We start from the raw sequence: 24,844 nt of genomic DNA on the forward strand, positions 1-24,844 counted from the left end.
GATACATATATCATTTCATCACAGTCTGGGCAAGTGATGTGGGAGGAAGAATTCTATGATGCCCCTAAGATTCCCACCTGCTGGTGTGATGCCCTGAATAATCAATCCCCTCACCCTGAGTATGGGCAGGACCCATGGATATGATGGGATAGCCACTTCTATGATTACAATTAAGCTATATAAGACTCCGTCTAAGCAGACTTGAGAGAGAGATTCTCTTGCTGGCCTTGAAGAATTAACTATGTGTGCTGGGAAAGGGCCTTGAGCAGGCCCCGTGGTAAGGTTGTTGCAAGAGCTGAGAACAATCTCCAGTGCACAGCCAGCAAGAAAACAGGCATCCCAGTCAGACAGCTGCAAGGAAACAAATGCTGCCAACAATCAGAATGATCCTGGAAGTGGATTCTTCCCCCAGTGCCTCCAGATGAGAACATAGTCTGGCTGACATCTTGATTTTAGCTTTGGGGGACCCTGAGCAGAGGACCCGGCCCAGACTTCTGGCCTATAGGACATGTGCTATAATAAATGGGTATTGTTTCAACTCACTAAATACACGGTAATTTGTCATGCAGCAATAGAAAATTAATAAAAAGCAAAGGCAGATAATATTCAAACATTTCACAAATAAGGAGACTGGTTCAGAAAGATGAACTGATTTGCCTAATTTTATTCTGAAAATTAGGACAGAACTGAGACTGGTATCTTGGATTCTTATTTATCTTCCAGCATTCTTTCCACAGGACTATAATGTTCCATGCTAATGAGCATCACTGGTAGATGTTCCTTACCCCTGATCACCAAAGATGGATAATTGAAAGCATAATATATTGTGTTCCTATAAAGGCTCAATACAAAGTCAAGCAATGATTTTATTAATTCTCCCATCAGTTCTGCAGCATAATAAAAACATTAATCAAAATCATATTAAATGTTAAATTGACAATATTTTAAAAGAATCTTGAATCAAATGCTAATCCTCATCACTAAACAAACAACATTCAGGGTAATCAAGATCAGGAAATGTGATAGGCAATTCAACCCACTTTTTGTATTGCTTCTTTGTTAAATCATTTTTGAAAACCACTACAAAATGTCTTATTTTGAGACAAGGCAAAGCTAAGCCTTTGTGTACCATCATTGTTCCCCAAGCCTGGAAAACAAAAGAGAGCAAGAGGAAAAATTAAATGCATATTCAATTAAAACATTCCTTTTAACTCAAGTAAAATGGGACCCATAGCAATTTACTCACTTGGCCACATTTGCAGATAATTTCGTCATTTGTTTGATAGTTGGGAAACTTCTTTTGCAGTGCTTTGTTTTCTCTAATAACGTAGAGTTCCCTAAAATTATCGAGGAGGAAGAAACATCACTGAGAATTGGCAAAATACCAACGTGCAGCCCGTGGTTGTTGGCCCTGAGCTTATCCACATGCATGTATTATCCCACACCTCATTGCTTCCCTCCTTCCAGCTTCCCAGGGTCATCATGGCAAATCAGGTGGATATTCCCCTTCTACACACACCTCTTATGGGGCATGTTGCCTTTGTGACTTCTTTTAAGTCTGTTGGTTATTTTAACTTGATTTTAATTGTTCAAAAATTTGAGAATCAAATATGAGCATGCACAAATTATGTGCATTAGACCAAAATGGCTTTGGTTCTTATACTTCTCCTTTCCTACTCCAGGATAGTTTGTTTAAAAAATAGACATTTGCTATGGGAATATAATTGGAGGATTAAAGGAGAAGAAATTGTTGGCAAAAAAATCTTATTTGTACTATTTTGAAAGAACATTTACACTACATTCTGCTACATCTCTTGTAGAGATACTTAAAAATGGGTCTTTCTGGACTCACTTGAATTCTGGTGTCCTATTGACATGATGCATCTTCTCAATTATTTGGATATCTTCCCCAGAACAGGCTGGCACACCACAGTTTTTGCAAAGGAAAGTTATTAGCGATGGGTTTTCCTGGTAATGCTTTGCGATACTTCTCTTGGTTTTCATTTTCTGTTCCATTATACTTTGCATCTGTAATTCGCAAATCTGCATAGAGAAAGGAACAATTTATGGGTTTTTTCACAGTTTCATTGAAGTAAGTCTCCTGAAATTTGGAAATCTTAGATAGTTGTGAAAATATACACTTTGCTCATGGCCTAGGAAATAAAAATGAGGCAATGGTTCCCAGAGAATTTATATCGTCTCCTGTAATCATGGAAATGTAGAACCCTTAATGTTCAAAAACCAGCCCATCCAATTTAGAAAAGCTCTATTTTGAGAAAGTCCTTAGCAATATTCAACAAAAAATATCTCTCCCTCTAGCACACGCACTAGTTTCAATTCTGTCACATGAAATAAGTCTAAACTTTCTTCCACATAGAAGCTCTTTAAAGAACTAAACACTGTTATTACCCGTAGTCTTCTCTAATTCATGGTAAGTACCCCAGTTCCTTTATTCATATGTTATAATTTTCAGACCCTTCACCATCAGCCAATGAAATGTAAGGTGTTGGGTGGAATTTCCAGAAAGTCTCCTTAACAATTAGATAGCTGGTATATATACCTTTTGCCCTTTCTGTCTTCTTACTTCCTTCTTAGAATGAGGATGTGGCAGTTGAAACTCTAAAAGCCATCTTTGACCTTAAGAATGAAAGCCTAATGCTATATATGCAGAGAAGAAAGAAAGAGACTAGGCCTGTGTTCCTCATGACATCATGGAGCCTATACTGCCCAGATTCCTTAAGTGACAGGATATGCCTGTAAACCCCTGTATTCGAGGCTTTGTGACTAGCAGCAACACTTATTTCATACCAGAAACAAGCTAGTTAAGAGAAAGATGAAAACTGAAATAGGGACTAACTGGTGCTCATACCAACACAACTTTGCAGTAGAAAAACCTGGTTCTTAAATAATTTACCTCCAAACTGACATATTTATATTAAATTATGAAGGAAGCCACTATTTTCTTAAGACCGAAGGGAAGTTTTCAGTAAAAGTAAGTCATCAGTGCTGATGAACAAAGCTGAATGGCCCATCTTCTTGGCTCCAGACTCTACATTTTAGGCCTCTGTTCGAGGCAGCCATATATAGCATAGAAAAGAGAACAAAACCTTGCAAGCAAACTTGGAGGCTATATAATGGATTAATCAGACTAGTACAAAGATTAATTTATGTCAATTATAAAAAAACAATAAATTGAAATATTCTTTTCCCTAGAAGTTTAATAAGGTTGTTCTTATAAAAAGTTTACAGTTCTGTGAGCTGATAAAAAGGTGATCTATCATGGGATCACATACATGCAGGCAATTAAGAAATACCTATGAGTCTGTGTTGCCTTCATCCACCAAAAGAAAAACAAGAAAAAAAAAAAAAAAAGAAGATATCTATGAGTGAGACAGAAACAAAATAAAACCAGTCATTCTATAGATATATAATCAGGACATCAGAAGCTAAAACAATAGCTCTGAAATAGTAAAGGAATATGAAATAATTAGAGAGGAAGGCAAAAAAATCACAATAAATATATGGGGGGTACAGCTACAATCAGGCTAAATCCACATAAAATGTAATAATGTAGAAAAACTTGTTGAATCAATGTTAGGGAGAATGTTTAAGATCCTCAACTTGCTCCTTGAATTCTGATTTGATTTTTAAGAAGCTCTCAATTATGTACAAACTCTGTACACGATATGGAAAAAAGATTTTCTCTTATGTGTCAATTCTCACCATTTGTTAGTGTCTACCTGAAGACTATGTTGAGAAGGTTCTCAAATCAGAAGACTGGAGCCATCCTCCTAGTAGCTGTGACCTAGTAGCAATGTTTGCTAGGGGCTTTGAGCAGATTACTGGTGGCATGTATCCCATCTCATTGCCATTCCTGCTCTAAGTTCATCTACCTGGGGTGCTTTTAGGAGGACAGATCTTTTAGCCAAAGGAGACCTAAAAAGATAGTCCATTCTTGGGCCCCCAAAGAAACTGTCTCATTCTAAAGATTTTCTGAAAAAATTTGACCCATAAACTCCAGAGATTGATCCAGAGCTTAGCCAAGACAACTAGTCTTAAAACATCAGTCTTTGTAAACATCTACTTGATTCATTCTCTTAGGATATTAAATGTGAGGCAGTAACTTTCCAGTGGCATTATTGGGTGACAAAAGTTTAATTTGATACTCCAAAATGTTTGCTTTGCCTTATATTTAAAGGGGTTTTAAAATAAAAGTTGGTGTAGAAACCTGGCCAGGAAACCTTGGAGTTGGTAATAGCAATGCACACCAATCTGAAAGCATCCCTTTCGTGAAACTCTATTTAGGGCAGAGCCAATTCCAATGTTAAGAAACTAACATTCACACCCATATGCAAGGGTGTGAATTTTCTTCTAAATGGATTGTTTGCTATTATAGTAGTTAAAGTCTTTAATTCAGTGGTATGGGGGATTTCCTGAAATACTGTAGAAATACATTTTCCCTTCACTGCATTCCTTCACACAACTCAAATAACTCTGTGTTAGTAAACTGAGATGTAGCTAGATGACATATTATGCATTTTCTTATGATTCACATTCAGCCTCAATGTCACTCCCTCTAAGAGACCTTCCTCAACCAACCAATCTCAAGTACGCATCTGGTGGCTTGTTTCCCGTCATCCTATACTAATCCTCCAGCATTTATCTCTATATGATGCACTTCTTGCTTCTTTATTTTTGTTCATTTCTCTTCTCCAGACCTCACCAGACACTAGAATGTAAACTTCATGCAGCAGGAGTGTTATCTGTGTTATTTGACAACATGTTGGCTGTTCGCATAACACTGCCTGGCACACAGTAGGTATTTCATAAATATTTCTGGAATAAAAAAACTGTGCCTGTACAAATGGATTGGATCAAAGCAAAATTGCCATGTTGTGTTGAATGGGTAAGTTAGGCTCATCTTTCTGGATCAAGGCAGCCTAAATCTATATTATCAAAGTTTATGGTTGGTTTCCCTGGAACTAGCCATGGCTCCCTGACAATTTCTTGCCCACCATGGATTTTGATTCTTTGTATGTGAATGTGGACTAAGCACAGCTCATTAAACTGGAACTTACAATTCAGCACAATTTCTGTCTGCAGACAGCCACAGAGATACCAATGGCCACCACATGCAGCCATTTTCAAAGGAAAACCAAATTCAGAGGTGGCCAGAAACAATACCTTATGAGCATACTCTTCTGGTTTCATATTTTGAACACGGTCTATAGCTTTATACATCATCTTCTCTCGGAAATCATTAACTGTCTCACGTTCAATAACTCCCGAACCACTGTTAGCAAGCACGACATAGGTGCTCTCATCAGCTCTGGCTCGACCTCGGGCCTGAGAATGTAAAAAGAAATCAAGTACATGAAAGGTTATGACTTGCTACAAATTTTCCTGGTTTGGGCCTGGAATGATAATTCATTGCTCATCATGGAATAATATTGGTTGTTGAGCATGCCAGCCTTCAAATAAGCTCTCTATTCTCAGTAAAGTTAGTTATTATCTATTCTTTGTAAATCAGCTCTTTGAAACTTAAAATGTGCTTCAATACAGAAGCAATGTACTAGACTGATGGTGGTTATGTTCCCACACCAGCCTCCAAAGGCCTTAATAATATAACACCACCCTGTGTAGCCGTTTTGTCCCCAGAGCTTCTCTCTCAAACTCCGAGGACCACGATCAATGACTTGGACTGGGGCAGCCCTCCTGTCTAGTAGGAGGGTAGGAGGGCTGAATGGGGAGGAGGGATGTCTCTGATCATGACACCAGGGCTGGTAGGAGGGCAGGTCTGTTTCTGGCATCCCACATTGGATTTTCAGTACATTTTTCCATGAAAACATGTTCAACATGGTGATAATTTTCTTTAGTGATATTCAGGTACATTTTGAGTAATATAAACTTTTTTGGCCTGGCTCAGGAGCCTAACTATCAACTACAATATTATCCTCAAGGAAAAATGCATTCTAAGTAATAAACCACTGAGTTACACACCAACTCCTGAAATAAAATTTCTTCCTGATTTGATGGCTATCTGGTTATCTTAGTCTTCTACAACTTGCCTTCCATCCAAGGATGCAATTTAATGTGCTAAAAAAACCTTTTAGTTAATTTTATAGGAAGAATATTATATCTATTAATCAGTATAACTTCTGTACATACACAACAGAAAGTTATTATGCAATAATACCATTAATATAGGTGGTTAAGAGAAAAGGTGAAATTTGAATGGAAACTGGGATATGTCATTCTTTTTTTATTTTTGCATTTCTAAGTCCACCCTCACCCACCATTTTATTCCATAACATTTTAAAGATACAGACAAGTTGAAAGAATAAAGGAGGAAAATGCAGAAACAGCAGGGCTCTCTAAGGTTTGGGCATGTTACTTTGTCAGGCATTTGTGGGACAGTTTGCTCCAGATTCCTGGTCCAGCTGGGGGCTCACAGACATCCTAAGAATGAGGAAGTCTCTTTTGATTCTTAAATGGAGCCAGTGTCATGGTCCTGGAAAGCCTTAGGACACAGAAATAACAACCAAAGAAGAGCTGTTGTTTAAAAATACAACAGGTATCTGGTTGTATGAATTAACAGCAATATCAAAGGGAGCTCTTTAAAATTGCTCTTTTAGCAGGAGAACAGATATATTTTTAAAAGTAAACAGGTGTTTTGTGCTGTTTTACTAAAAGAAAGCAATTAAAATAGGAACACAGAAATAAAAACTAACACATTAGGTAGAGGTTATTTGAATATACCTGGACCATGGCTATTTCATTCGTGACGAGACCATAACGAATAACAACATTACACTCTTTGATATCCAGCCCTTCTTCTGCCACTGTGGTAGCGATAAGCAGATTTATTTTTCCAGTGCGAAATTTACTAATGACTTCTTTTTGTTCATTCTGTAGAAACATTTTTAATAAATTAAATTTTGTGATGCTAAACACATTAAAATCTTCTAATTAGGAGAAGAAATAATAAATTGCAACTGGTCAGTGTAAATCAAAGGATTAGATCATACATGGATTTGCTGCCATCTGTTTTTGGCATTGAACAAAGACATAATGGTGAGACAACATTTGATTTCCAATCTGGGATTACTACACAATAACAAAAATATTTCCATCCTCCAGTCTGGAGGTGGGAAGACTATCATTATGCCAAGGAAATAAATTGACGGGTGACTTGGGGAGAAGAAATGAAGAGCTGTCAGTTGAGAAGAGGATACCGCAAGGGGATGCTAAAATGGGCTTTTCTTTTCACTACATTAACATCAGAATTTTTAATATTCAGAGAATAAGAAGCAATGATGCTTTTATAGATTGTTAAGTTCTGAGTCACAGAGCAAATGCACACTGTATAATGCATTAGGTCACTTTAAGAGTCATTCAAGCAAGGAAAGTATGGAATATTCCTGAAAGGACATGTGAGAAACTGAAAACCTTGGCTACCTCTAGGGAGGGGAGCTGGAAGCTGGAGGACAGTGGTCATAACACTAAAGCTAATATAATAGAAACTGAAAAACAGGCTCCAAAATGAAAGACTGTAGATGTATCACTTGTAAGGATTAACACAGAGGCTGTGAGACCAAGTTTCAGTTTTGCCTTCAAGCTTCCTGGAAGCTAAGGCAAAAAGGGAAACATTAAGTAAACCAGCTCTCATCAAAAAAAGGAAGCAAATTTGTTACCCAGGGAAAACAGCTTCCTCTGGCATTAGTTTTCGTGGAAACTCTAAGATGACTGAATGTAAAAGGTATAATGACAGTTATACTGAACAATTTCAAGAATTTTTGTATTTTTTTTCAACAAACACTAAAACAGATTTCATTTGCTCCATTAGCCCAAATGATGACGACCATAACAGAATGGAAGTATCCCCTGGTCCAGAGAGACTCCGGGTCAACATGACCCTAGCCTTCAGAAGAATCTTTTATTCTAACAACACATCATTATTTCATGCACACTTGTAATGTCTACAAATGCCTTTTTTTCTCTCCTACACAATAAGTAGTATAATGAAAACAAAACAAAACAAAAAACTTTAAAAAGAACAGAAAACCTCTCAGAATCCAAAATCTCTAACACATCAAATTCTTTAATTTTTCTTTACATGTTTCATTTGATGCAAACATATTTTGCATAGTTCTAATTATAATGCACATATTTCTGTGGGGGCTTGATTTTTCCACTTTATATTATTGCAACGATTTCTCTACTTTGTTATTCAGTTTAAATAAGGGAAACAAGGGAAACTCAACTCAGAAAGTTCTTCCAAATATGAGGGGGAAAAAAAATGACTCCTAAATCAAATGCCACAGATTAGATTGCTATTAAACTCAAATTTTATTTCAAGAACAAGTGTTTTAGCCTGTAAATGGATTTTTGGATGGCAAGAGAATTGATGAAAGAGACTAAAAACAACTTGAGAAGAGTAATAACAGCATAAGAAAAGTCCAAAAGGTTGTTTATACCTGTGTCATAGGCTTGAACTCGCTGCTATGTCCAGCTCCAATTAGGTGGTGGGCTTTGACTCCTACTTCTGCAAATTTTTCATTTTCAGTAATCCACTGGGAAAGGGCAAATGCGCTCTGTCGTGTTTTTGTGAAGATTATTCCTCGTGCTGATCCCTCAGTCCTAGTATATTGTTCCATTATGGTGTTTCTTAATTTGGTCAACTTTTCATTTTCATGTTCTGGGTTTTTAGCCAGCTTTTTCAACATTCTTTTGTTTTCTTTAAGAAATAATTACAGTGGATCTGTTAATTAACTTGATTCAGCCATTCTACAATGTATGCATGTATCAAAACATGATTTTGTACACCAAAAATATATATAATTTTTACATCAATCAAAAAATTAATGTTTAAAAATATTTAAGAAGAAATGATTAGTCTAAGTTAGTAAAACATACAAATAATTACACTAGAAGACTTTATGTAATGATGCACTGAGATGTGGCTCATCTACAGTTAATCTTGTGTTATATCTAATAATCAGGATGGTTTAATAAATAAATTCATTGCAATTATCTTGACGATAAAATTGAATGATCAAATGATTGGTTGTACTCATACAACTCATAGCTAATCTGGTCACATCAATTAGAAGTAGCCCCAATCTGTGTGGGATTTCTTCTTTCAAAATGATATTTCTCCTTATGGAGAGCTTATGGGAAGCAGTTAGTTCATGTCAAAAGGTAAATCCATGAGATCAACTCATGTTACTTTGAATCTTACCAAAAAATAAAGTCATGAGAAATCTATCTGTCTCATCCACTTTGAAAGATTTCTTTAAATCATTCCCATCTTCAACACCATCACAAACATCATCGTCACCACTCTCATCACTATCATCTTCTTGGACTGCAAGCTTCTTTTCTTTTACATCATTATAGAAAGTTTCAAGGTGATTATATGCATCGATCATTCGGATTGTATTGTTAATTTGTAGGGCTTCATTGTACTTCCTCAAATGTTCTGCACAAACACGGTCTTTGCGGTTTCCTTCTCTTGCAGCTATGAAAAAATATATTATGCTAGTAAAATAATAAGCACACAAAAATTGTGTTGTGGACTAGAACATACTTATGATACTGACTTCAAAATTGGCTTCCCCTTGGTTTTGAAATGGGCAAGTTAAGGTTCAAAATGTGTCATGAGCTCTAAAAGGGAGCAAATGTTTCCACTCCTAGACTTGCTACTTGAGCCCTGCCTCAGCAAGAAGAACATGTGCCTGATGCACAGAGGAATGGCATGAAAATATATGAGTTGAGTTTGCCTTTGGAGACAGAGCTGTTAATATTTATCTTAATACTTTAAATATATAATAAATGAAAGACTCTGGAGATAAAGAAAAAATTGGATAAATTGGAACCTCTTTCTTTAGGTAAAGAATTAAGAGCATGTTTATGCTTGTCATAACAGGAACACAGAAATTCTATTTGATAGTACATTTGCTTTCGGTTTCCTTGGGAATATGTGACACAGTCTTCTCAAATTGTGGCATAAACATGGGATAAACAGGGCCAGGCGTGGTGGCTCACGCCTGTAATCCTAGCTCTCTGGGAGGCCGAGGCGGGTGGATTGTTTGAGCTCACGAGTTCGAAACCAGCCTGAGCAAGAGCGAGACCCCATCTCTACTAAAAATAGAAAGAAATTAATCGGACAACTAAAAATATATAGAAAAAATTTGCCAGGCATGGTGGCGCATGCCTGTAGTCCCAGCTACTCGGGAGGCCGAGGCAGAAGGATTGCTTGACCCAGGAGTGTGAGGTTGCTGTGAGCTAGGCTGACGCCATGGCACTCTAGCCCAGGCAAAAGAGTGAGACTCTGTCTCAAAAAAAAAAAAAAAAAAAAAAAAACATGGGATAAACTGTTAGGTTAAAACCCAAATTACCTTCTTTTTCCATCTGGATGACCCATTGTTCATAGGATTGGGTTCCAAAATCTGACATTGGATTCATTTGGCAATAAGTTTGAATACTTGTCATGATTTCTAGAAGTTTCTCTTTAAATGGATCCTAAAAACAAAGTACACATTTATTCTTACATATTTATATTATTAAAGAAATAACATTATCTTTGTTAAAATAATTTCCATCTTACAATAAATTTGATTCAGAATCTTTGTCTAGATAAAGTTTAGTTAATGTCTTGTCACTTCTTTGTACATTTATTTTTGTCAGCTTCTCTTTTACCTCTGCCATCAAGCCACGCCGATACTAACAGTACCAAAGTACCTAAAGTAAAGTTAACGAATGCTATAAACCTTAAATGTTAAGGATAATTAAAAAAAATATTTAATTAATGTCACAATCATTTAGAAGGCCTACAATTTAAATTAAGAAACATTCCCCTTTGATTAACTGGTTTCAATATTATTTCTACTAAAATAAAAAGTCGAAGTAGAGTTTGAAAAAAGCCAGACACAAAAGAACGCATGCCATGTGATTCCATTCATACAAAGTCCAAAATCAGTCAAAACTCATTTTGGATTTTAGAAGTCAGGATAGTAGTTCCCCGTGGGGCATGCTAACTAGAAGGGGGAATTAGAGGTTTGGGGGTACTGGCAATGTTCTGTCTCTTGATCTGGGTTTTGGTTACACAGGTGTATTCAGTTTATGAAAATTCAGCAATTGATACATTCATGAATTTGTACTTTTCTGTATATGTCATTCTTCAATAAAAAGTATATCAAAAAGTTAAGTTCAGAAGAAGTCGAGTTCTTCTCTAAAAATAACCTGGGACATAGGTTTTTTTTTTTTTAACAATTATGAGTAGAAATATGCATTTAAACTTATCAAATAAAACTGAATAAGTAACAAAAAAGTGAAAGTAAATAAGGCATATTCAAATGTGCTAGTGCAGCTGGAATAGATAGCAGTCTTTTTTAGAATTTAAAAACAAAACAGACGTATGGAGGTTGGTAGCTAACATTGGTTTAGTGCCTACTACATTTCAAACACTGTATTATCTACTACGGATATCTCGTATCATTTAATCCCAGCAACCATATTTTCAATGGCATTATTAAGTACATGTGGCTAAAATTTACTATGCTTTCTAAATTTTACAAACGTATCGACATAATTTACTGGTTATGTCCAAATTAACTCTCAGTTGATTTTTATAATCAGTGAAAATATTCATCAGAAAAATATCATTAAAGTAAATATTTCACTTTTTTACCACGGCAGTGTTTTCCTAAGAAAGTCAATATGCAAATATGCAAATTAGGTAGAATTCCCATTATCACTGCCAACCATAATTTGATAGTAACAAAATGGCTCTGTGGAATGTCAGAAAACCAACCCTGAAATTCACCAAGAAATTAAAAAAGGATAAAATGAACTGTCATAATCCCTCTAGTTTAACTATACAACGCTACCACCCCCATTACCCCCACCCTCAGTGATTCATATGTAGCCAAACAATTACAGAGCTATTCTTATAAATTAGAAAACTAAAAGAAGAATGAGGAGAGAATTCACTGTAGTGCGTTGCTGCCTCATATAAAAAAACCCTGTAACTTGATCGCCCAAATTTTAAAATAATATTGTTCAGATGGTCAGTATAAAATAGCCTTTGCCATCTTTCAACTGAGTATGGTATTGCTGATAAAATATTAATACATATGAAACATTCAGCACATACTTCTCTGGTGTCATCTGCGATTGCAAACTTCTTGCATGGCTCCTTTATATGGTCTTTGAGTTGATCAAGATTTTCTTTCACGGTTTTAATAGTTGATGCATCAAGATGGGCACAAATCTAGAAAAGAGACATTTTTCAATATCCAGATAATTACTTTTCCCTTTCAATTCCTTCAATGTAGAACTCTCTTTTTCATGTAAGAAATAAGTAGCATTTAATATGTAGCATAAAATTTCATGAAAGTAATATATAGCATTACTTGCTAAATACAGTATTTTAGTATTGTTTTACAATGGGAACTCATTAACCAATAATCAACAGCATTTGTCCTGATACAGTAAAAAGGAGCTTCTAAATCAAGTTGGTGGATAATTCCAGAAAAGAAGGATATTTATTTTAGTTCCTTAAATTCCACTTTCCAGCTGGAAAAAAATCACATGGACCTTACAGAAATAGACAGAGAATGGTTTTGAGATAACCATATTACGTGACGCATATTAAAAGTCATCTGGACATCCATGGATCATGTTACCTCCCTCCACTACACATGAAAAGGACAGTGCAAAGCTGGGAGCAGCCTTAGCCCATGTACCTGGATTATGAGATTGGAGTTATTCCTTAATCCCAGTAATAAATTATATTTTGGAGCCAATAATTAAACCCCTGAATATTGTGTCTACTCTACATGATTTTTACTGAATTCAACTTAAGGTACGGGACTTAAAATTCAAATGCAATTGCCTTTGTGCCAACATACTTCTTGAGCTACTCTGATTCATCTAACACTTGAGATCAACTATAACACTTTACGTGGTATTACCATTTTGTGGCAGCTGACAAGTTCATCTTCAATTAAACATCCTCATATCTCTATTTCCCATTTAATTTGAATTACCCAGGTTCCTAGAATCACATATAACAAGACACAGACAACATGCAGTTTTGAAAGTCATGGTGTAAGACTTTACATATGTGAAAACCAGAAACTTTCAGAGTTTATGCATATTTCTATATCAAATAGATTATTAAGTTTCATTATAGGAGTAGATGTTCCAAGAAGGCATTCTATTTGTCTCAGTCTCCCATGAATTAGGTTGTTCTCCATAGTTGTTATGATATTGGTTTGATATTTATTAAGGCATATCACTGTTGTAGAAGACTGTGTATATTCACTGCAGGAAAGCAAATAGATTTCACTTAATTGACAGTCATGTTACTTGTACTCAACTTTATTGAGAAGGCCCAAGAAGCACTGGCATTTGTTTTAGCTTTGCTTTTATTGGTTATACATAAAGTCAGTGACTTACTTTTAAAATGTGTTCTTCGGCTTTGGCTTGCTTTGTGGCCCCTCCAACACCAGGTGAAGCTGTTAGTCCCAGTATCTGAGGAAGGGGAACCACTGGTTTGTTTTCTTTCTTGAGTTTACTGTTCTTCAACTTCTGTTTCAAGTAACGCCTCATAATGTTGTTGTAGACTACTTCTTTGTTGGTGTGATGACATTCATCAATGATAATGAGGGAAAAGTCTTAAAAGAAAATGCAAATAGTTCATTTGTCTATAGCAGCAAACTACAGGGAGAGAAGCAGCTTCACGCTAGTGAACTGAGCTTCTCTGGGGATGCCTTTTCTTGGGCAAGATGCAGGAGCAGCCCTCTTTCCCTTTTCAGGAGGGAAATTTAACTATGGTAGGAACCTGTACACAGAAAGAAATTCATGTACATTCATCACGAAACTATCCCTGTTAGATATTATCCTTATTTAACAGACGAGATTCAGAAAATTTATAGAGCTAGAAAGTGTTAGGGATGGAATCATACCCTGGCTTATTCCAAAACAACTGTCATTATAACACTTTTGCTCTTTAATAAAATATTTGATTTTAGGTGTGTGAATTTTATTTTTATTACATCAAATGAAAACCACACTGTTTCAAAAGGGATAATTTTGGCTTGTTTTAACATTGCATTTAATTATTACAAATTATTTCTACTTCTTTCCCTACCTTTCTTCTCCTTTCTCATCCTGTCCCACACAGAATAGAAAGGATTGCATTTTTATTCCATGGAGAAGAAGGCAGACCTAACAGGATCGGCTAGCAAATAAAAAGAACTTGTCAGAATTAAAGGGAAAGTGCAGTGAGTGTTTTATTTAATAATGGCATTCTTATGCAGAATAAAATGATCTAATTAAAAACTTATTTTTTGTTTTCGTTTCCTCCAGGAAGTAGAAGGGTTTTAATGAAACCTTAAACAATGAAAGACAATCTGTACAGGGTTAATTTTTATCAACATTTAAAAAATTATTTAACAAATACAGCTTTAATTACTATCATTAATATTACTACTACTTCTTCTTTTTCTAAAAATAAACACTTCAACCAACCTGACAACTGGATACCAGCATCTTCTCCGCTTTCCCAGTTGAAAAGGGAGTTTTCAAGGATTTGAGCTGTACTGATAATAACATCATAGGATTTGACAACTTCTGGAAATGATATTTTCAGTTGAGTATCACCACTTAATCCAGTAATACGATACCACTTCTTCAAAAATGGTTTGAACTCTTTGCGGAAGAGCTGTTCAACTAATGGTACCTTAAAAATGTGAAGATTTAAAAAAAGAGAAAAGTATAGTCAAAGTCAAAGGAATATTGATTAATGGCCTACTATGTGATAAGCATTAAAAGAGATGTTTACATTATCGATTAATTAGACATAACAACCTATCCATCATTTCTTCCATTCGTCTGTCAATAGGCATTTATCGCATAGTTGTTAGTTTAGATACTGCGTCCCAGACACAAAGATGTTTAAGATATGGTTGATGACTTTGAGGAACTCAGTCTAGCTGAGCACACAGACCAAGACTAAACAAAACAAAACAAATTAATATAGCACAATGTAATAATGCTCCCCTAGAAATACATACAAGGTGACAGTAAAGAGGAATAAGCAAATGGCCATTCAAAAATAAAGAATTTAGAAGGAATTTGAATCTAGTAAGCCATGGGCCAGCGAAGAGTGAAGTTTGAGCTAGATTAGATAAGAAATCTATTTTTAATTTGTAGACCAGGGCCAAGCTATAATGGGCAGTGCACACCAAACAGAGCGTTTTACATTTAGTATAACAGCTCACAGGATCCCTCCCAGTTGAGTTGTAGAGGTGATTTATGCCCGTTTGTTTTGGGATCGGGCCAGAAACAACAAGCCCCTAGGATAGGAAGAAGCAGGGAACCACAAGGGAGCAGTTCCAGCATTGACTGGGCAAACAAATGTGGAGGAATGAGCTATCCGAATAGCTTTGGTGGCCGAGCGAGAACAAAAGAGCAAACAGACTTGGCAAAAGAAGTGGACGCTTTCGGTTCTTTTCAGCTGGCTCTGTATGTTTTAATGTCTGCTAAAGGTGGCTGGGTTGACACCTCTACGCTCCACATTACTAGTCACTCAGAATAACTCCTGGATCACTCTGAATAACAGCCAGGCCATTTTGAAGGTCATCTCCTAGGAGGATTTATACAATGGAAGCTCAGGGGTGCACAGTGTGGCAAACAGAGAGTTGGCAGGAGGAGTTTCAAGGGCAAGCCTTAAAGAATGTACATTATATTCTTCATTATGTGACTACCTGAAATGCAATCAGTCGTTACCTTTCCACTCGTCTGAAGGGTATGTGTCATTCATCTTTTTACTTGATGGGAGCCCCACTTATGTGTTAAATAAGGGGTGGTTGATCCCCCTGGCTGAGGAGAACAGCTTAGAAAGAACACTGCTTTGTATTATATTTAGCAGAAATGATGGGGGCTTCTAAGAGTGGATGTCTGGGGAGTGGAGAAGGAGAGAGGAGGTAAAATGGAATACACGAATTCCAAGGAAGTAAAGTGGACTTAAAATCAATAATCAAGGTTGGTGAGTGAAAGAACATTACTACAGGGTGGAAAGGATGGAGAGAATAAAAGGAGAAACTTTCATTTAGTGTTTTGTTTTGTTTTTTTCCAAAGTAAAGTCTCTCTGGACTACCTGTCACAAAATCACTTGAGAGATCTGGAAAATCCAGACTCCTGAGCCCTACTCAAGAACTACGACACCTAGGGACCATCTCTGGGGCAGAGCCTTGAAACCTTCACTGTAATGAAGCCTCCCATGTGACAGTTAAGGCCGTGAAATTTGAGAGCCACAGTTCTCTCTTCCTTCCACAAATCCGTTCCTGATTCATTTCACTGGAAGTATTCTTTCCATTCCACTTGTGCAAGACAGAGGGAATAATCTGAGATGGAAGTCAGAAGGAAAGATGCTGAAGAAAACAGAAATACTCCAGACACTTGCTTGCTGTATTCCTTGGACAAGGTCTGAATCATCTCAACATCTCAATTTCCGGATTAGTAAAATGAGGATACTGTCAACCTGTTACAGGGTTGTGAAAATTAAATGAAGTAGAAGCTGACATATTGCCAGTGCTCAACAAACTTCCCTGATGTTTCATCGTCCTTTTATTCTAAAACTAGAGTATAGTGGAAAGGGAAGATGGTTGACTTCAGAAGATAAAAGTTCAAGTCTCATTTCTGCTGTTTCTTGCCTGGGTGACTGACCCCTGACAGGCCAGTTAAAGTCTTGGAGCCTCAGTTTTGTGATGGTAAAATGAGAATAAGAATGACTGCCTCACAAAATGGCTGTGTGGATTTAATGAGACAATGTATTTGAGAGTGCTTTATAAAGCCCAATAAAACATTATTATATTATCAACATACATCTCTCCCATCTCCCTTCTAGACTGTAGATTCCTTGAGAATAAGATGTACATTTCACTTGTCTTTAAATACACTCATGCTGAATGATTTAATTAAGAATCTCTGTACCATGGGGTGATGTGGCAACACAAAATTCTGCCTGTAAGAGGTGAGTCAGAACCTTCCAAAGAAGCAGCATCCTCTGATCTACAGAACAAAAAGTTGTCACAGGAGATAGCAGGTGTTGGAAATCCTGATACTTGTCACTCTGGGTGGCGTTGATTTCCTACTGAAGGACACAGGAAAGCCAGATGCAAGTCTGACATGGCTAATTGGGAGGTGTGTGGTCCTCTTGGAGCCTTTTCCTGAGATGTGACAGAGTGCCTGCCAAGACCAATCAAACCCAACTGCTACCCACTCCTGCTGAATCATATGGGGCTGCATTACAGCATCTGAGGGAACCTGGGATTTATCTCTCATGATGTTGAAGCCCTAGATAGGAAATGGAAAGTCTGGGAACACAGGTGGTGTTTTCATTTCTCCCTACATTTGAAGGCTATAACTTTGGAGAGGGCGGAGGAAGGGAGATGAAAGTAAATGGTGTTAGGAAACAGGATTTCCCTTTTCTAGATCAAGGGTTACAATATCTGGTGCTATTGGGCCAAATACAGTTTGCAGGTTATGTAGACTTACTGGACCAGAGACTTCCTCACTCAGTCAAAAAGAATTAAAGCTGAAATTACTTTAAAATTAAAAAAAAAAATGGGATAGTAAACGATTATGACATAGATGGAAGAACTAGTAGAAGGATTTCTAGTAATTCTGAGAGAAAAACAATGGGGAAGCAAATCTGGAATCGGAGTCAAGTACTCCACTGTCCACACAACAATGCCGCAAATATTAATAATTAATGAGGATAAATTAATATTTAAACATGGCCATAAATGTGCATTCATAAGAATCACCTAGATCCAATGGGATGAAAGATTCCTGACTAGAATACAGCATTGAGAGGAGAAAGAAATATTATAGACGGGAAGGTGCACTAGACACATACAAAAACATGAGACCCGCAACAACAATCAACATGAATATATGAAGAGATAAGCCTAAGTATTTGCATTTAGGCTCAAAAATTAACTGCACAAAAATAAGTTAAGAGAGTTCTATTTTAATAGATTTTCAAATAAAAAGAAACTGAGAATTTTAGGTTTATGGCAAGTTCCAGATAAGTCTGTGGACACCAAAGGCAAACCCAGTCATGAGCTGAGTGAGTGGCACATCTCATCTCTCCTGCACGCTGTACAGGTAAGATCATATCTACAGGATTCTGTCCAGCTCTGGATGCTGCATTTTTAGAGGGTCCTAGATAAATGTCTGGAAGAGTATGAGCACTAAGAATGATGACAGGTCTGGACACCATGTTATATGAAGAACAGTACAAGGAACTATGGACATTTATCCCAGGGGACAAAAAGAAAATTAACTTAGGAGCCACACGATGTTGCCTTCTGTATGTGAAAGGCTGTCATAAGGCAAGAGAATTAGCACTTACTCTGTGTAATTACAGAGGAAAGAACTCTAACCAAGGAATGTGGATTTCAGGGAAACATTTGGATGAATGTATCTAGGGCTTTCTGACACTGTCTATTGTTCAAAGAATGCCTGGGGCTGTCTTGCTAGAAGGTAGACTCCTTGATATTAGAAGTTACCCAGCAGAGGTGAAAGAACCACTGTGCAAAGGAAGAAAGCTGAATCCTGAAGCCTCATTTCAACTCTAATAGTCTATGACCCTGTGATATAAAGGAAGTAGATGAAACAAAAATAGCTCCTAGGTTTTGAGGCTACATGCTTTGGAGGAGATACCAGATAAATGGGGAAGGAGAGGCCTTTGGGAGGGTGGAGAGTGAGCTGAGTTTCAAGAAATGGCACAATGTTCAATTGGGTTCGAAGGCATCAGTTTAAGTGGCTTTGAATCCAATTAACTTTGTTTTTTTCTCTGGGCCTGATACTTAAGATCTTGTTCTTTGGTTAAGTTATTCAATTTCATTAGTTACAAAGGTTAAGAGGAAGGAGTGAGAAAAAGAGCTAATGTTTAGGAGTGGTAGAAAGAGTCATTCCTAGGCCATATGTAATCTAATTTAAGCTTCAGAAGAGGGTAGTCATTTTTGTTCATTTTATAGATGAGGAAACTAAAGTTAGAGAAGTTACTAATTTGTCTAATTTCAAACCACTGGTAGGTAGAAATGGGAGTCAAACCTACCTTATTCTAAAATGTAGTCTCCTTTATAAAAGGAATATAAGAAAGGCTATGGATGAATAAATTCTTATATATCACCATTACTAGCAAAATAAATAAAAGTGTTTTAATAATGGGCATACAAGCATGAAGGAGGGTTCTTTAGACTTAGAAGAACATACAAAATGCATTTGAAACTACCTGATGGAAATCATTCAAATCATGGATTCTGAGTATGTTCCTTTGATACTGAAAAGCAGGTTGCAACTAAAACTTTTAGCATAATAGAAATCCAAAAAATATAGAAAGTTTTACAGTCTATTGCTATATTTTCTGTAAGGGAATAGAATGAGAATGGGAAAAAGACTTTCTGGTCATGGAAAAGTATAATCAATTTTATTCCATAAAATGGTAAAAATTAATCACTAATTAGCAAACTCTCATTCATCTGAATAAAGCTCAAATAACTAGATTTTGTTTTACAGTGAAGGAAATATTCCTATTTATAAAGATGGCCTTTAGATACCCTAAGATATGAATTACCATAGAAAAAACCCTCAGTTGCATCTAATATAATATGAATATAACATATTATATATAATATATTCAACTTAATTTTCTCTTTATCTTCAAACCACATTGTAAATATTTTGGATAAAGAGCACTTGCCATTTTTGACTAAGGGTCAGCAGTAAAAGAATCTAAAAAACAATGTTTGATTCTAGCTTCCAGTGATATATTACTATTTGGGGACATTCATGTTCACATGCAATGATAAATTAGTACCAGTTAACTTTAAAGTATATCTGGGTAAATATGACCTTTCTACCATAAGTTATAGCTATTTTATTTAGTGTTCTGGTTTTATGGAAAAAAATTCCATTTTAAGGCTAATCACTTAGACATTACATATACCTACAAAAATAAAGGTTAAAAATAAAATAAATGGCTTATTTTGACATCACCTCTAATTAAACTAGATGTGTGATTTTGTTGCTACAAATTTCATTATATAAAAGCTTAAAAATAATAAAATGAAAATGAACAAATCATGTTATGTTACGTGTTGTTTGAATACCTTATTGACAAGAACTATAACTTTTCCAGGCTCAGATGCCTTTTTCTTCTTGTCCAAGTGGTCCTTGGCAATGTAAACGGCCACTCTGGTTTTCCCGCTCCCTGTAGGAAGGCATATGATGATATTCTTCCCTTCCAAGGCTGGTTGGGCAACTTCCATTTGGTAAGGCCTGAGCTGGAGTTCTGGCTCAGGGGATGCTCTTGCTGCCACATTCTCTTCATCTGAAGGAAATTAAAAAAAAAGAAAAATAAGAAAAGGGGCAATGAAATAACTAAGGGTAGGGAGCCTGAAACTGAACATAGACCTCTTGTGGTTCAAATTCCTTTTCATGTGTGGTCCAAACCAATCCATTTTCTATTTTCTGTACCAATGAGTGTCTGCTCTCTGTGTGTGCAAGATCCAACCCAAGCTCTGTGTCATGGCAGTGGCCTGGGGGGGTGCAGAGGGAGTGAATTGGCAGGATGGAGCACTGCAAAGGGGAAACGCGGGGAAGTGTTTTCCCAGAGTGGGCGAAGCCAAGGGGACTTACAGAAAGGGCTGTGGTGCATGCAGGATTGGCAGTGAGAGCTGTCAATGCACTAGACTTCCCCTTTCTTTCTTGAGCCATTATGCCCTACTTGATTCTCTGAGCCCTTCCACCTACAAAATCAAGAGGAACTGGGAAAGTAGGAATCAGTAGTCCTTCTTGTTCTGTATTCTCCCCTATTTTTTTTTTTAATTACAAAGAAGGTATTACATCTGGTACTATTTTCCTTCATTTGTAAAAAACTTTATCTGACAACCAGATACCAAAAAGCACGCATGCGCGTGCACACACACACACACACACACACACACACGTAAAATAAATCTATCTATCTATCTTTCTCTCTCAGGTCATTTTTCCCATCTGAGACAACCAGGTTTTACAGAAATGATATTTAGGGAATAGAGGAAAAACTCTTCCCATGGTAGCCTTTAAGTGGGAGATTGTCATTAAAAGGTGGAAAATAATTTTAATGGCTTAAACTAAATTGTGACTAATTTTGCTATTTAGTTTTGAATTGTGATCATTATTACTTCTTGATATGTATGTCTCTACATATTCATACTTTTCCGGAAACCCAAAGCACAATACATTAAATATATTTCCAATTAACATAGATTTTTAAATTTAAAATACTGATAAAGTAGGTATTAATATACATTATTTATATGAATATTAGAATAAAATTATTAGAATATATCTTGGTTTAGATATATATTATATTTAGAAGTGACCGTATCTATCCATATCAGCCAGAGGAAAAAGATCTAAAACTGCATAGCTTATAATGCGAAATGAAGAAAAATAAACATTTCGCCTATTTAAAACCATCTTATGCTTTATATAATTGCAAGAAAAAAAACCGAAATGACAGTACCTTATCAGTATTTCATCACACATAAAATAAGTGTTCTTTCTCTTATCAATGACTGCAATAAAACTGAACTAACATAATCCCATTAACTTCAAAAAACTTGCTGATGGCTCCTTTTCAGTGACTGGATAATTCTATTTAACTGGGTTTTAACCTGTTGTGATAGTACTATCTGGACAGGTAGGAAAATTCACACCAAATACCACTTAGAATCATCTACTAACCTGGCAGGAAATTTGCCATCTGTATGGATGAGTAAAGACAGATGCAATACATTTAAGCTGTCATTGGATCATCTGCTGATTCATTTAGTATGGTTTTCATGAAAATTTCATTCAAAGTCACCAGCATCTAAAATATACATTCACCAGTTTTCTTTCCATGCTTATTGAACTCTACAATATTTTAATAATTTGTCTTCTATTACATTTATGTAAGGTTCAGATTTATTTAAGAACATTACCTATTAAATGGCTTTTATAGCTTATCAAAATCTTAATATTTTACCTATATTAAGAGCATTTATCATCTCACTTTTCCAAAACAGAATATTTGCAAAGGAAGATGTATTTTAAATGGCATCCAAATGAAGATCCAGGAATTTACTTTTGCTAAATTGTTATTTGAACTAGGAAGTTTGTTAAAAAATACCGATAAATTCTCTTTAATTTCAGTCTAGGTACATTTTTCTGTAGGTTTTAGAAACAAGAATAAAATGCTACTTCCCTCATAATAGTTGCATGTACTTTTTAATAATCATTTTTCCCTTTTGTTTTTCATAATTACTACTATATCCTTGGGCAACAAATATTTAAAAATTGCATATAGCAATTTCCTAAGTCTCTTTCCCAGGAATCTAGAACCAAATGAGTAAAAAATCAATATCACGTATGCATATTAGATATTTATCATAGTAATAAATTTAAGAAGAGTTAGAATGTTAAAAGGGCTATCATGATCAAAATTTAACTCCAGAACCGAAGTCCTGAGGTTTTAGTGCTACTTAAGTGGTCATATCCAAATCTATTCTACAGTCAGCATTGACTGGGCACCTATTACATGCCATGCACTCCCAAGAATACAGACATTGTCCTCAAGGACTTCACAGTCTAGGGCACTATACTTCTGTCACTAAAAATATCTGACTAGATAGATAGATGGCTCAATAATCTTCCATATTTTTGAGTCAAGACTAGGCGATTTGATGGGTGGCCCTATGTTTAAAAGAGAAAAGCACAGAGTGGATATGGAAAAAATTAGAGTTGGATTTAATGTGAGAATAGCATCCAAAGAAAAAAAGCTGGGTGAGTGCTAAATATTCAGCCTGATTCTTGCCTTATCACATCCTCTGACATAGGGATGGAAGAATTTATCCACAGAAGCAATGAAAAGAGAGTTTTCTCTTCTCTGTCACCAGAAGGAGAGAACTGGGCTGGTATCAATGAGCCAGGAGCCAATTTCCTTTATAAAAGAAGTGTTTGGGTTTTTGTTTGTTTGTTGTTTGTTTGTTTTCGGCTCTCTCTCAAAAGTGTAATCAATTAAATGAAGATGGCATTTAAAATATCCACATGCTTTGAATAACATTGTGCCCTCCCTCTACAACAAATATTGATTGAAGACTTTAAAATTATATTATACCATATAAATGGTCAAAAAAGGAAATCAAATAAGGTTTAAATAATAATATTCTATTGGAACTACACCATGTGGCAAATTTCATTCTCACATTGATTTTGACAGCTGAGTTATTCTTGGAGAGAAAAGGTCTGTCACTGCATGTGTTTGAAATTGACAAAGTATTCTTTTACCTATAGTATGTAACCACAGAAAAATACGCCATTCCAGCTGGACAAATATTAATAGGCATTACCTCGAAATAGTAAGGAAACACTTTCTACATATTGGGCCAAAGTGTTATTGCCAAAAACATTGTCACTTTTTGAGAAGCAGTATATCTCTCTGAAAATGGGAAACAGAACAAAAAAGCCTTTCATAATATAATTAGAATATGTATACTTTAAAAGTACTGGTAATTATGTTTTACGTAGTAACTTTTCCACAAGGGAACACAATGTGATTGTATTGGGTCACACCCATGACCCTCATGGCCCGTAATATGACCTTCAAAGGAGGACAAAGGACATGTAGAATAAGGTACCTTTTGATGTCAACCTCAGAGTTTAAAAATATAATGGCAAATACTGGCATACTTTTCAGTACCCCAATATATGTGTAATACTTCATCAATTTATCTAAACTTTAAAAAATTGATTTCTATTTCAGCTTATACCATGCACCTGAGGGTAAAAATTTTCATAATTTTATCATTTCAGAATTTAACTACCCACTATGCAAAGTAATTCTTTGTTCGTAAGTACTAACTCATCTAGAACTCAAGGCTTATCCCTTGAAAATGTGTTTGTCTTCAAAAAATGTATTTGCCTTTGAAATGTATTTGCTTTTCAAAAGTAGGTTGCGTTCAGATTTATCATGTCTTTCATGCCACATTGAGGACTAAAAATCAGCAAATACATTTGCTAACAGCTCTAAATAGGCAAAATGCCCTGTACATAGAGGATACACATTAAATATTTATTGAATGAATGACTATTGTTGAAAAGCCCTTACTTAGACAAATAAAAATTAGGATGATGTCCACAACCTTAAAACCACCCATAAAGATGTCAAATATTAGCTAGAGTATATTTTGAGTTCTAACATCAATAGCAGGTTATAGAAATGTTAATTATTAAATTTAACAATTTTATGACAAGGATATAAAAAAAGAAATACAATCCACAGAAGTAAGCACAAGACAAGAACTTAATAAGCACTGACTGAATTGAACAGAAAATTAATTAACCTTTTTAAATTAAGATTAAAGTTATGACTGACATTTGGTGTATTGGGTTTCTTCAAACTAATTTGTTCTAAGGGATTTAGGAGTGTGATTGTGAGAAAAGGATATATAAATAAAAGAGGCGGTACAATCCAATTTGGAAAGCTTTTAGGACAGATGATCATCTTCATATAAACTATTTTATCCTTTTAGGCCTATTATAGATCTAAGTTTTTATAATGCTTCTGACAATGCAGGATAATCTGAATTTCACGATACTTTTTAAGTGGAAACAACTCAATCTCAAATGAAGAATACAGTAATTTGTTTCTTAATTTGTCAGTTCTCCACTGCTGCTTAGCTGGCCACATTGCAAAGCATTTTCTTTTTGTTTGTAATTTGTTAGTTTTAAT

The 24,844-nt window shown here is 35.8% G+C and overlaps 1 protein-coding gene across 1 annotated transcript in view; it reads right to left on the reverse strand.

Moving 5' to 3' along the window:
• Positions 1-848: 848 nt before the first annotated feature.
• IFIH1 (interferon induced with helicase C domain 1) overlaps positions 849-24,844 on the reverse strand; it is a 48,737-nt gene continuing 24,741 nt past the window's right edge. Inside the window, exons 5-16 of the mRNA XM_012655857.1 lie at positions 20,193-20,413; positions 14,539-14,749; positions 13,465-13,682; positions 12,158-12,274; positions 10,401-10,524; positions 9,242-9,520; positions 8,478-8,737; positions 6,760-6,909; positions 5,185-5,346; positions 1,853-2,043; positions 1,247-1,337; positions 849-1,147 (exon numbers count right to left, since the gene is read on the reverse strand). Of these exons, the coding sequence (XP_012511311.1) occupies positions 968-1,147; positions 1,247-1,337; positions 1,853-2,043; positions 5,185-5,346; positions 6,760-6,909; positions 8,478-8,737; positions 9,242-9,520; positions 10,401-10,524; positions 12,158-12,274; positions 13,465-13,682; positions 14,539-14,749; positions 20,193-20,413 (2,204 nt within the window). The 3' untranslated portion in view covers positions 849-967. The remainder of the gene's footprint in view (positions 1,148-1,246; positions 1,338-1,852; positions 2,044-5,184; positions 5,347-6,759; positions 6,910-8,477; positions 8,738-9,241; positions 9,521-10,400; positions 10,525-12,157; positions 12,275-13,464; positions 13,683-14,538; positions 14,750-20,192; positions 20,414-24,844) is intronic.

The sequence above is a fragment of the Propithecus coquereli genome, unplaced genomic scaffold, assembly GCF_000956105.1.
Source record: "Propithecus coquereli isolate 6110/MARCELLA unplaced genomic scaffold, Pcoq_1.0 Scaffold49, whole genome shotgun sequence".
In the NCBI taxonomy this organism is placed as follows: Eukaryota; Metazoa; Chordata; class Mammalia; order Primates; family Indriidae; genus Propithecus; species Propithecus coquereli.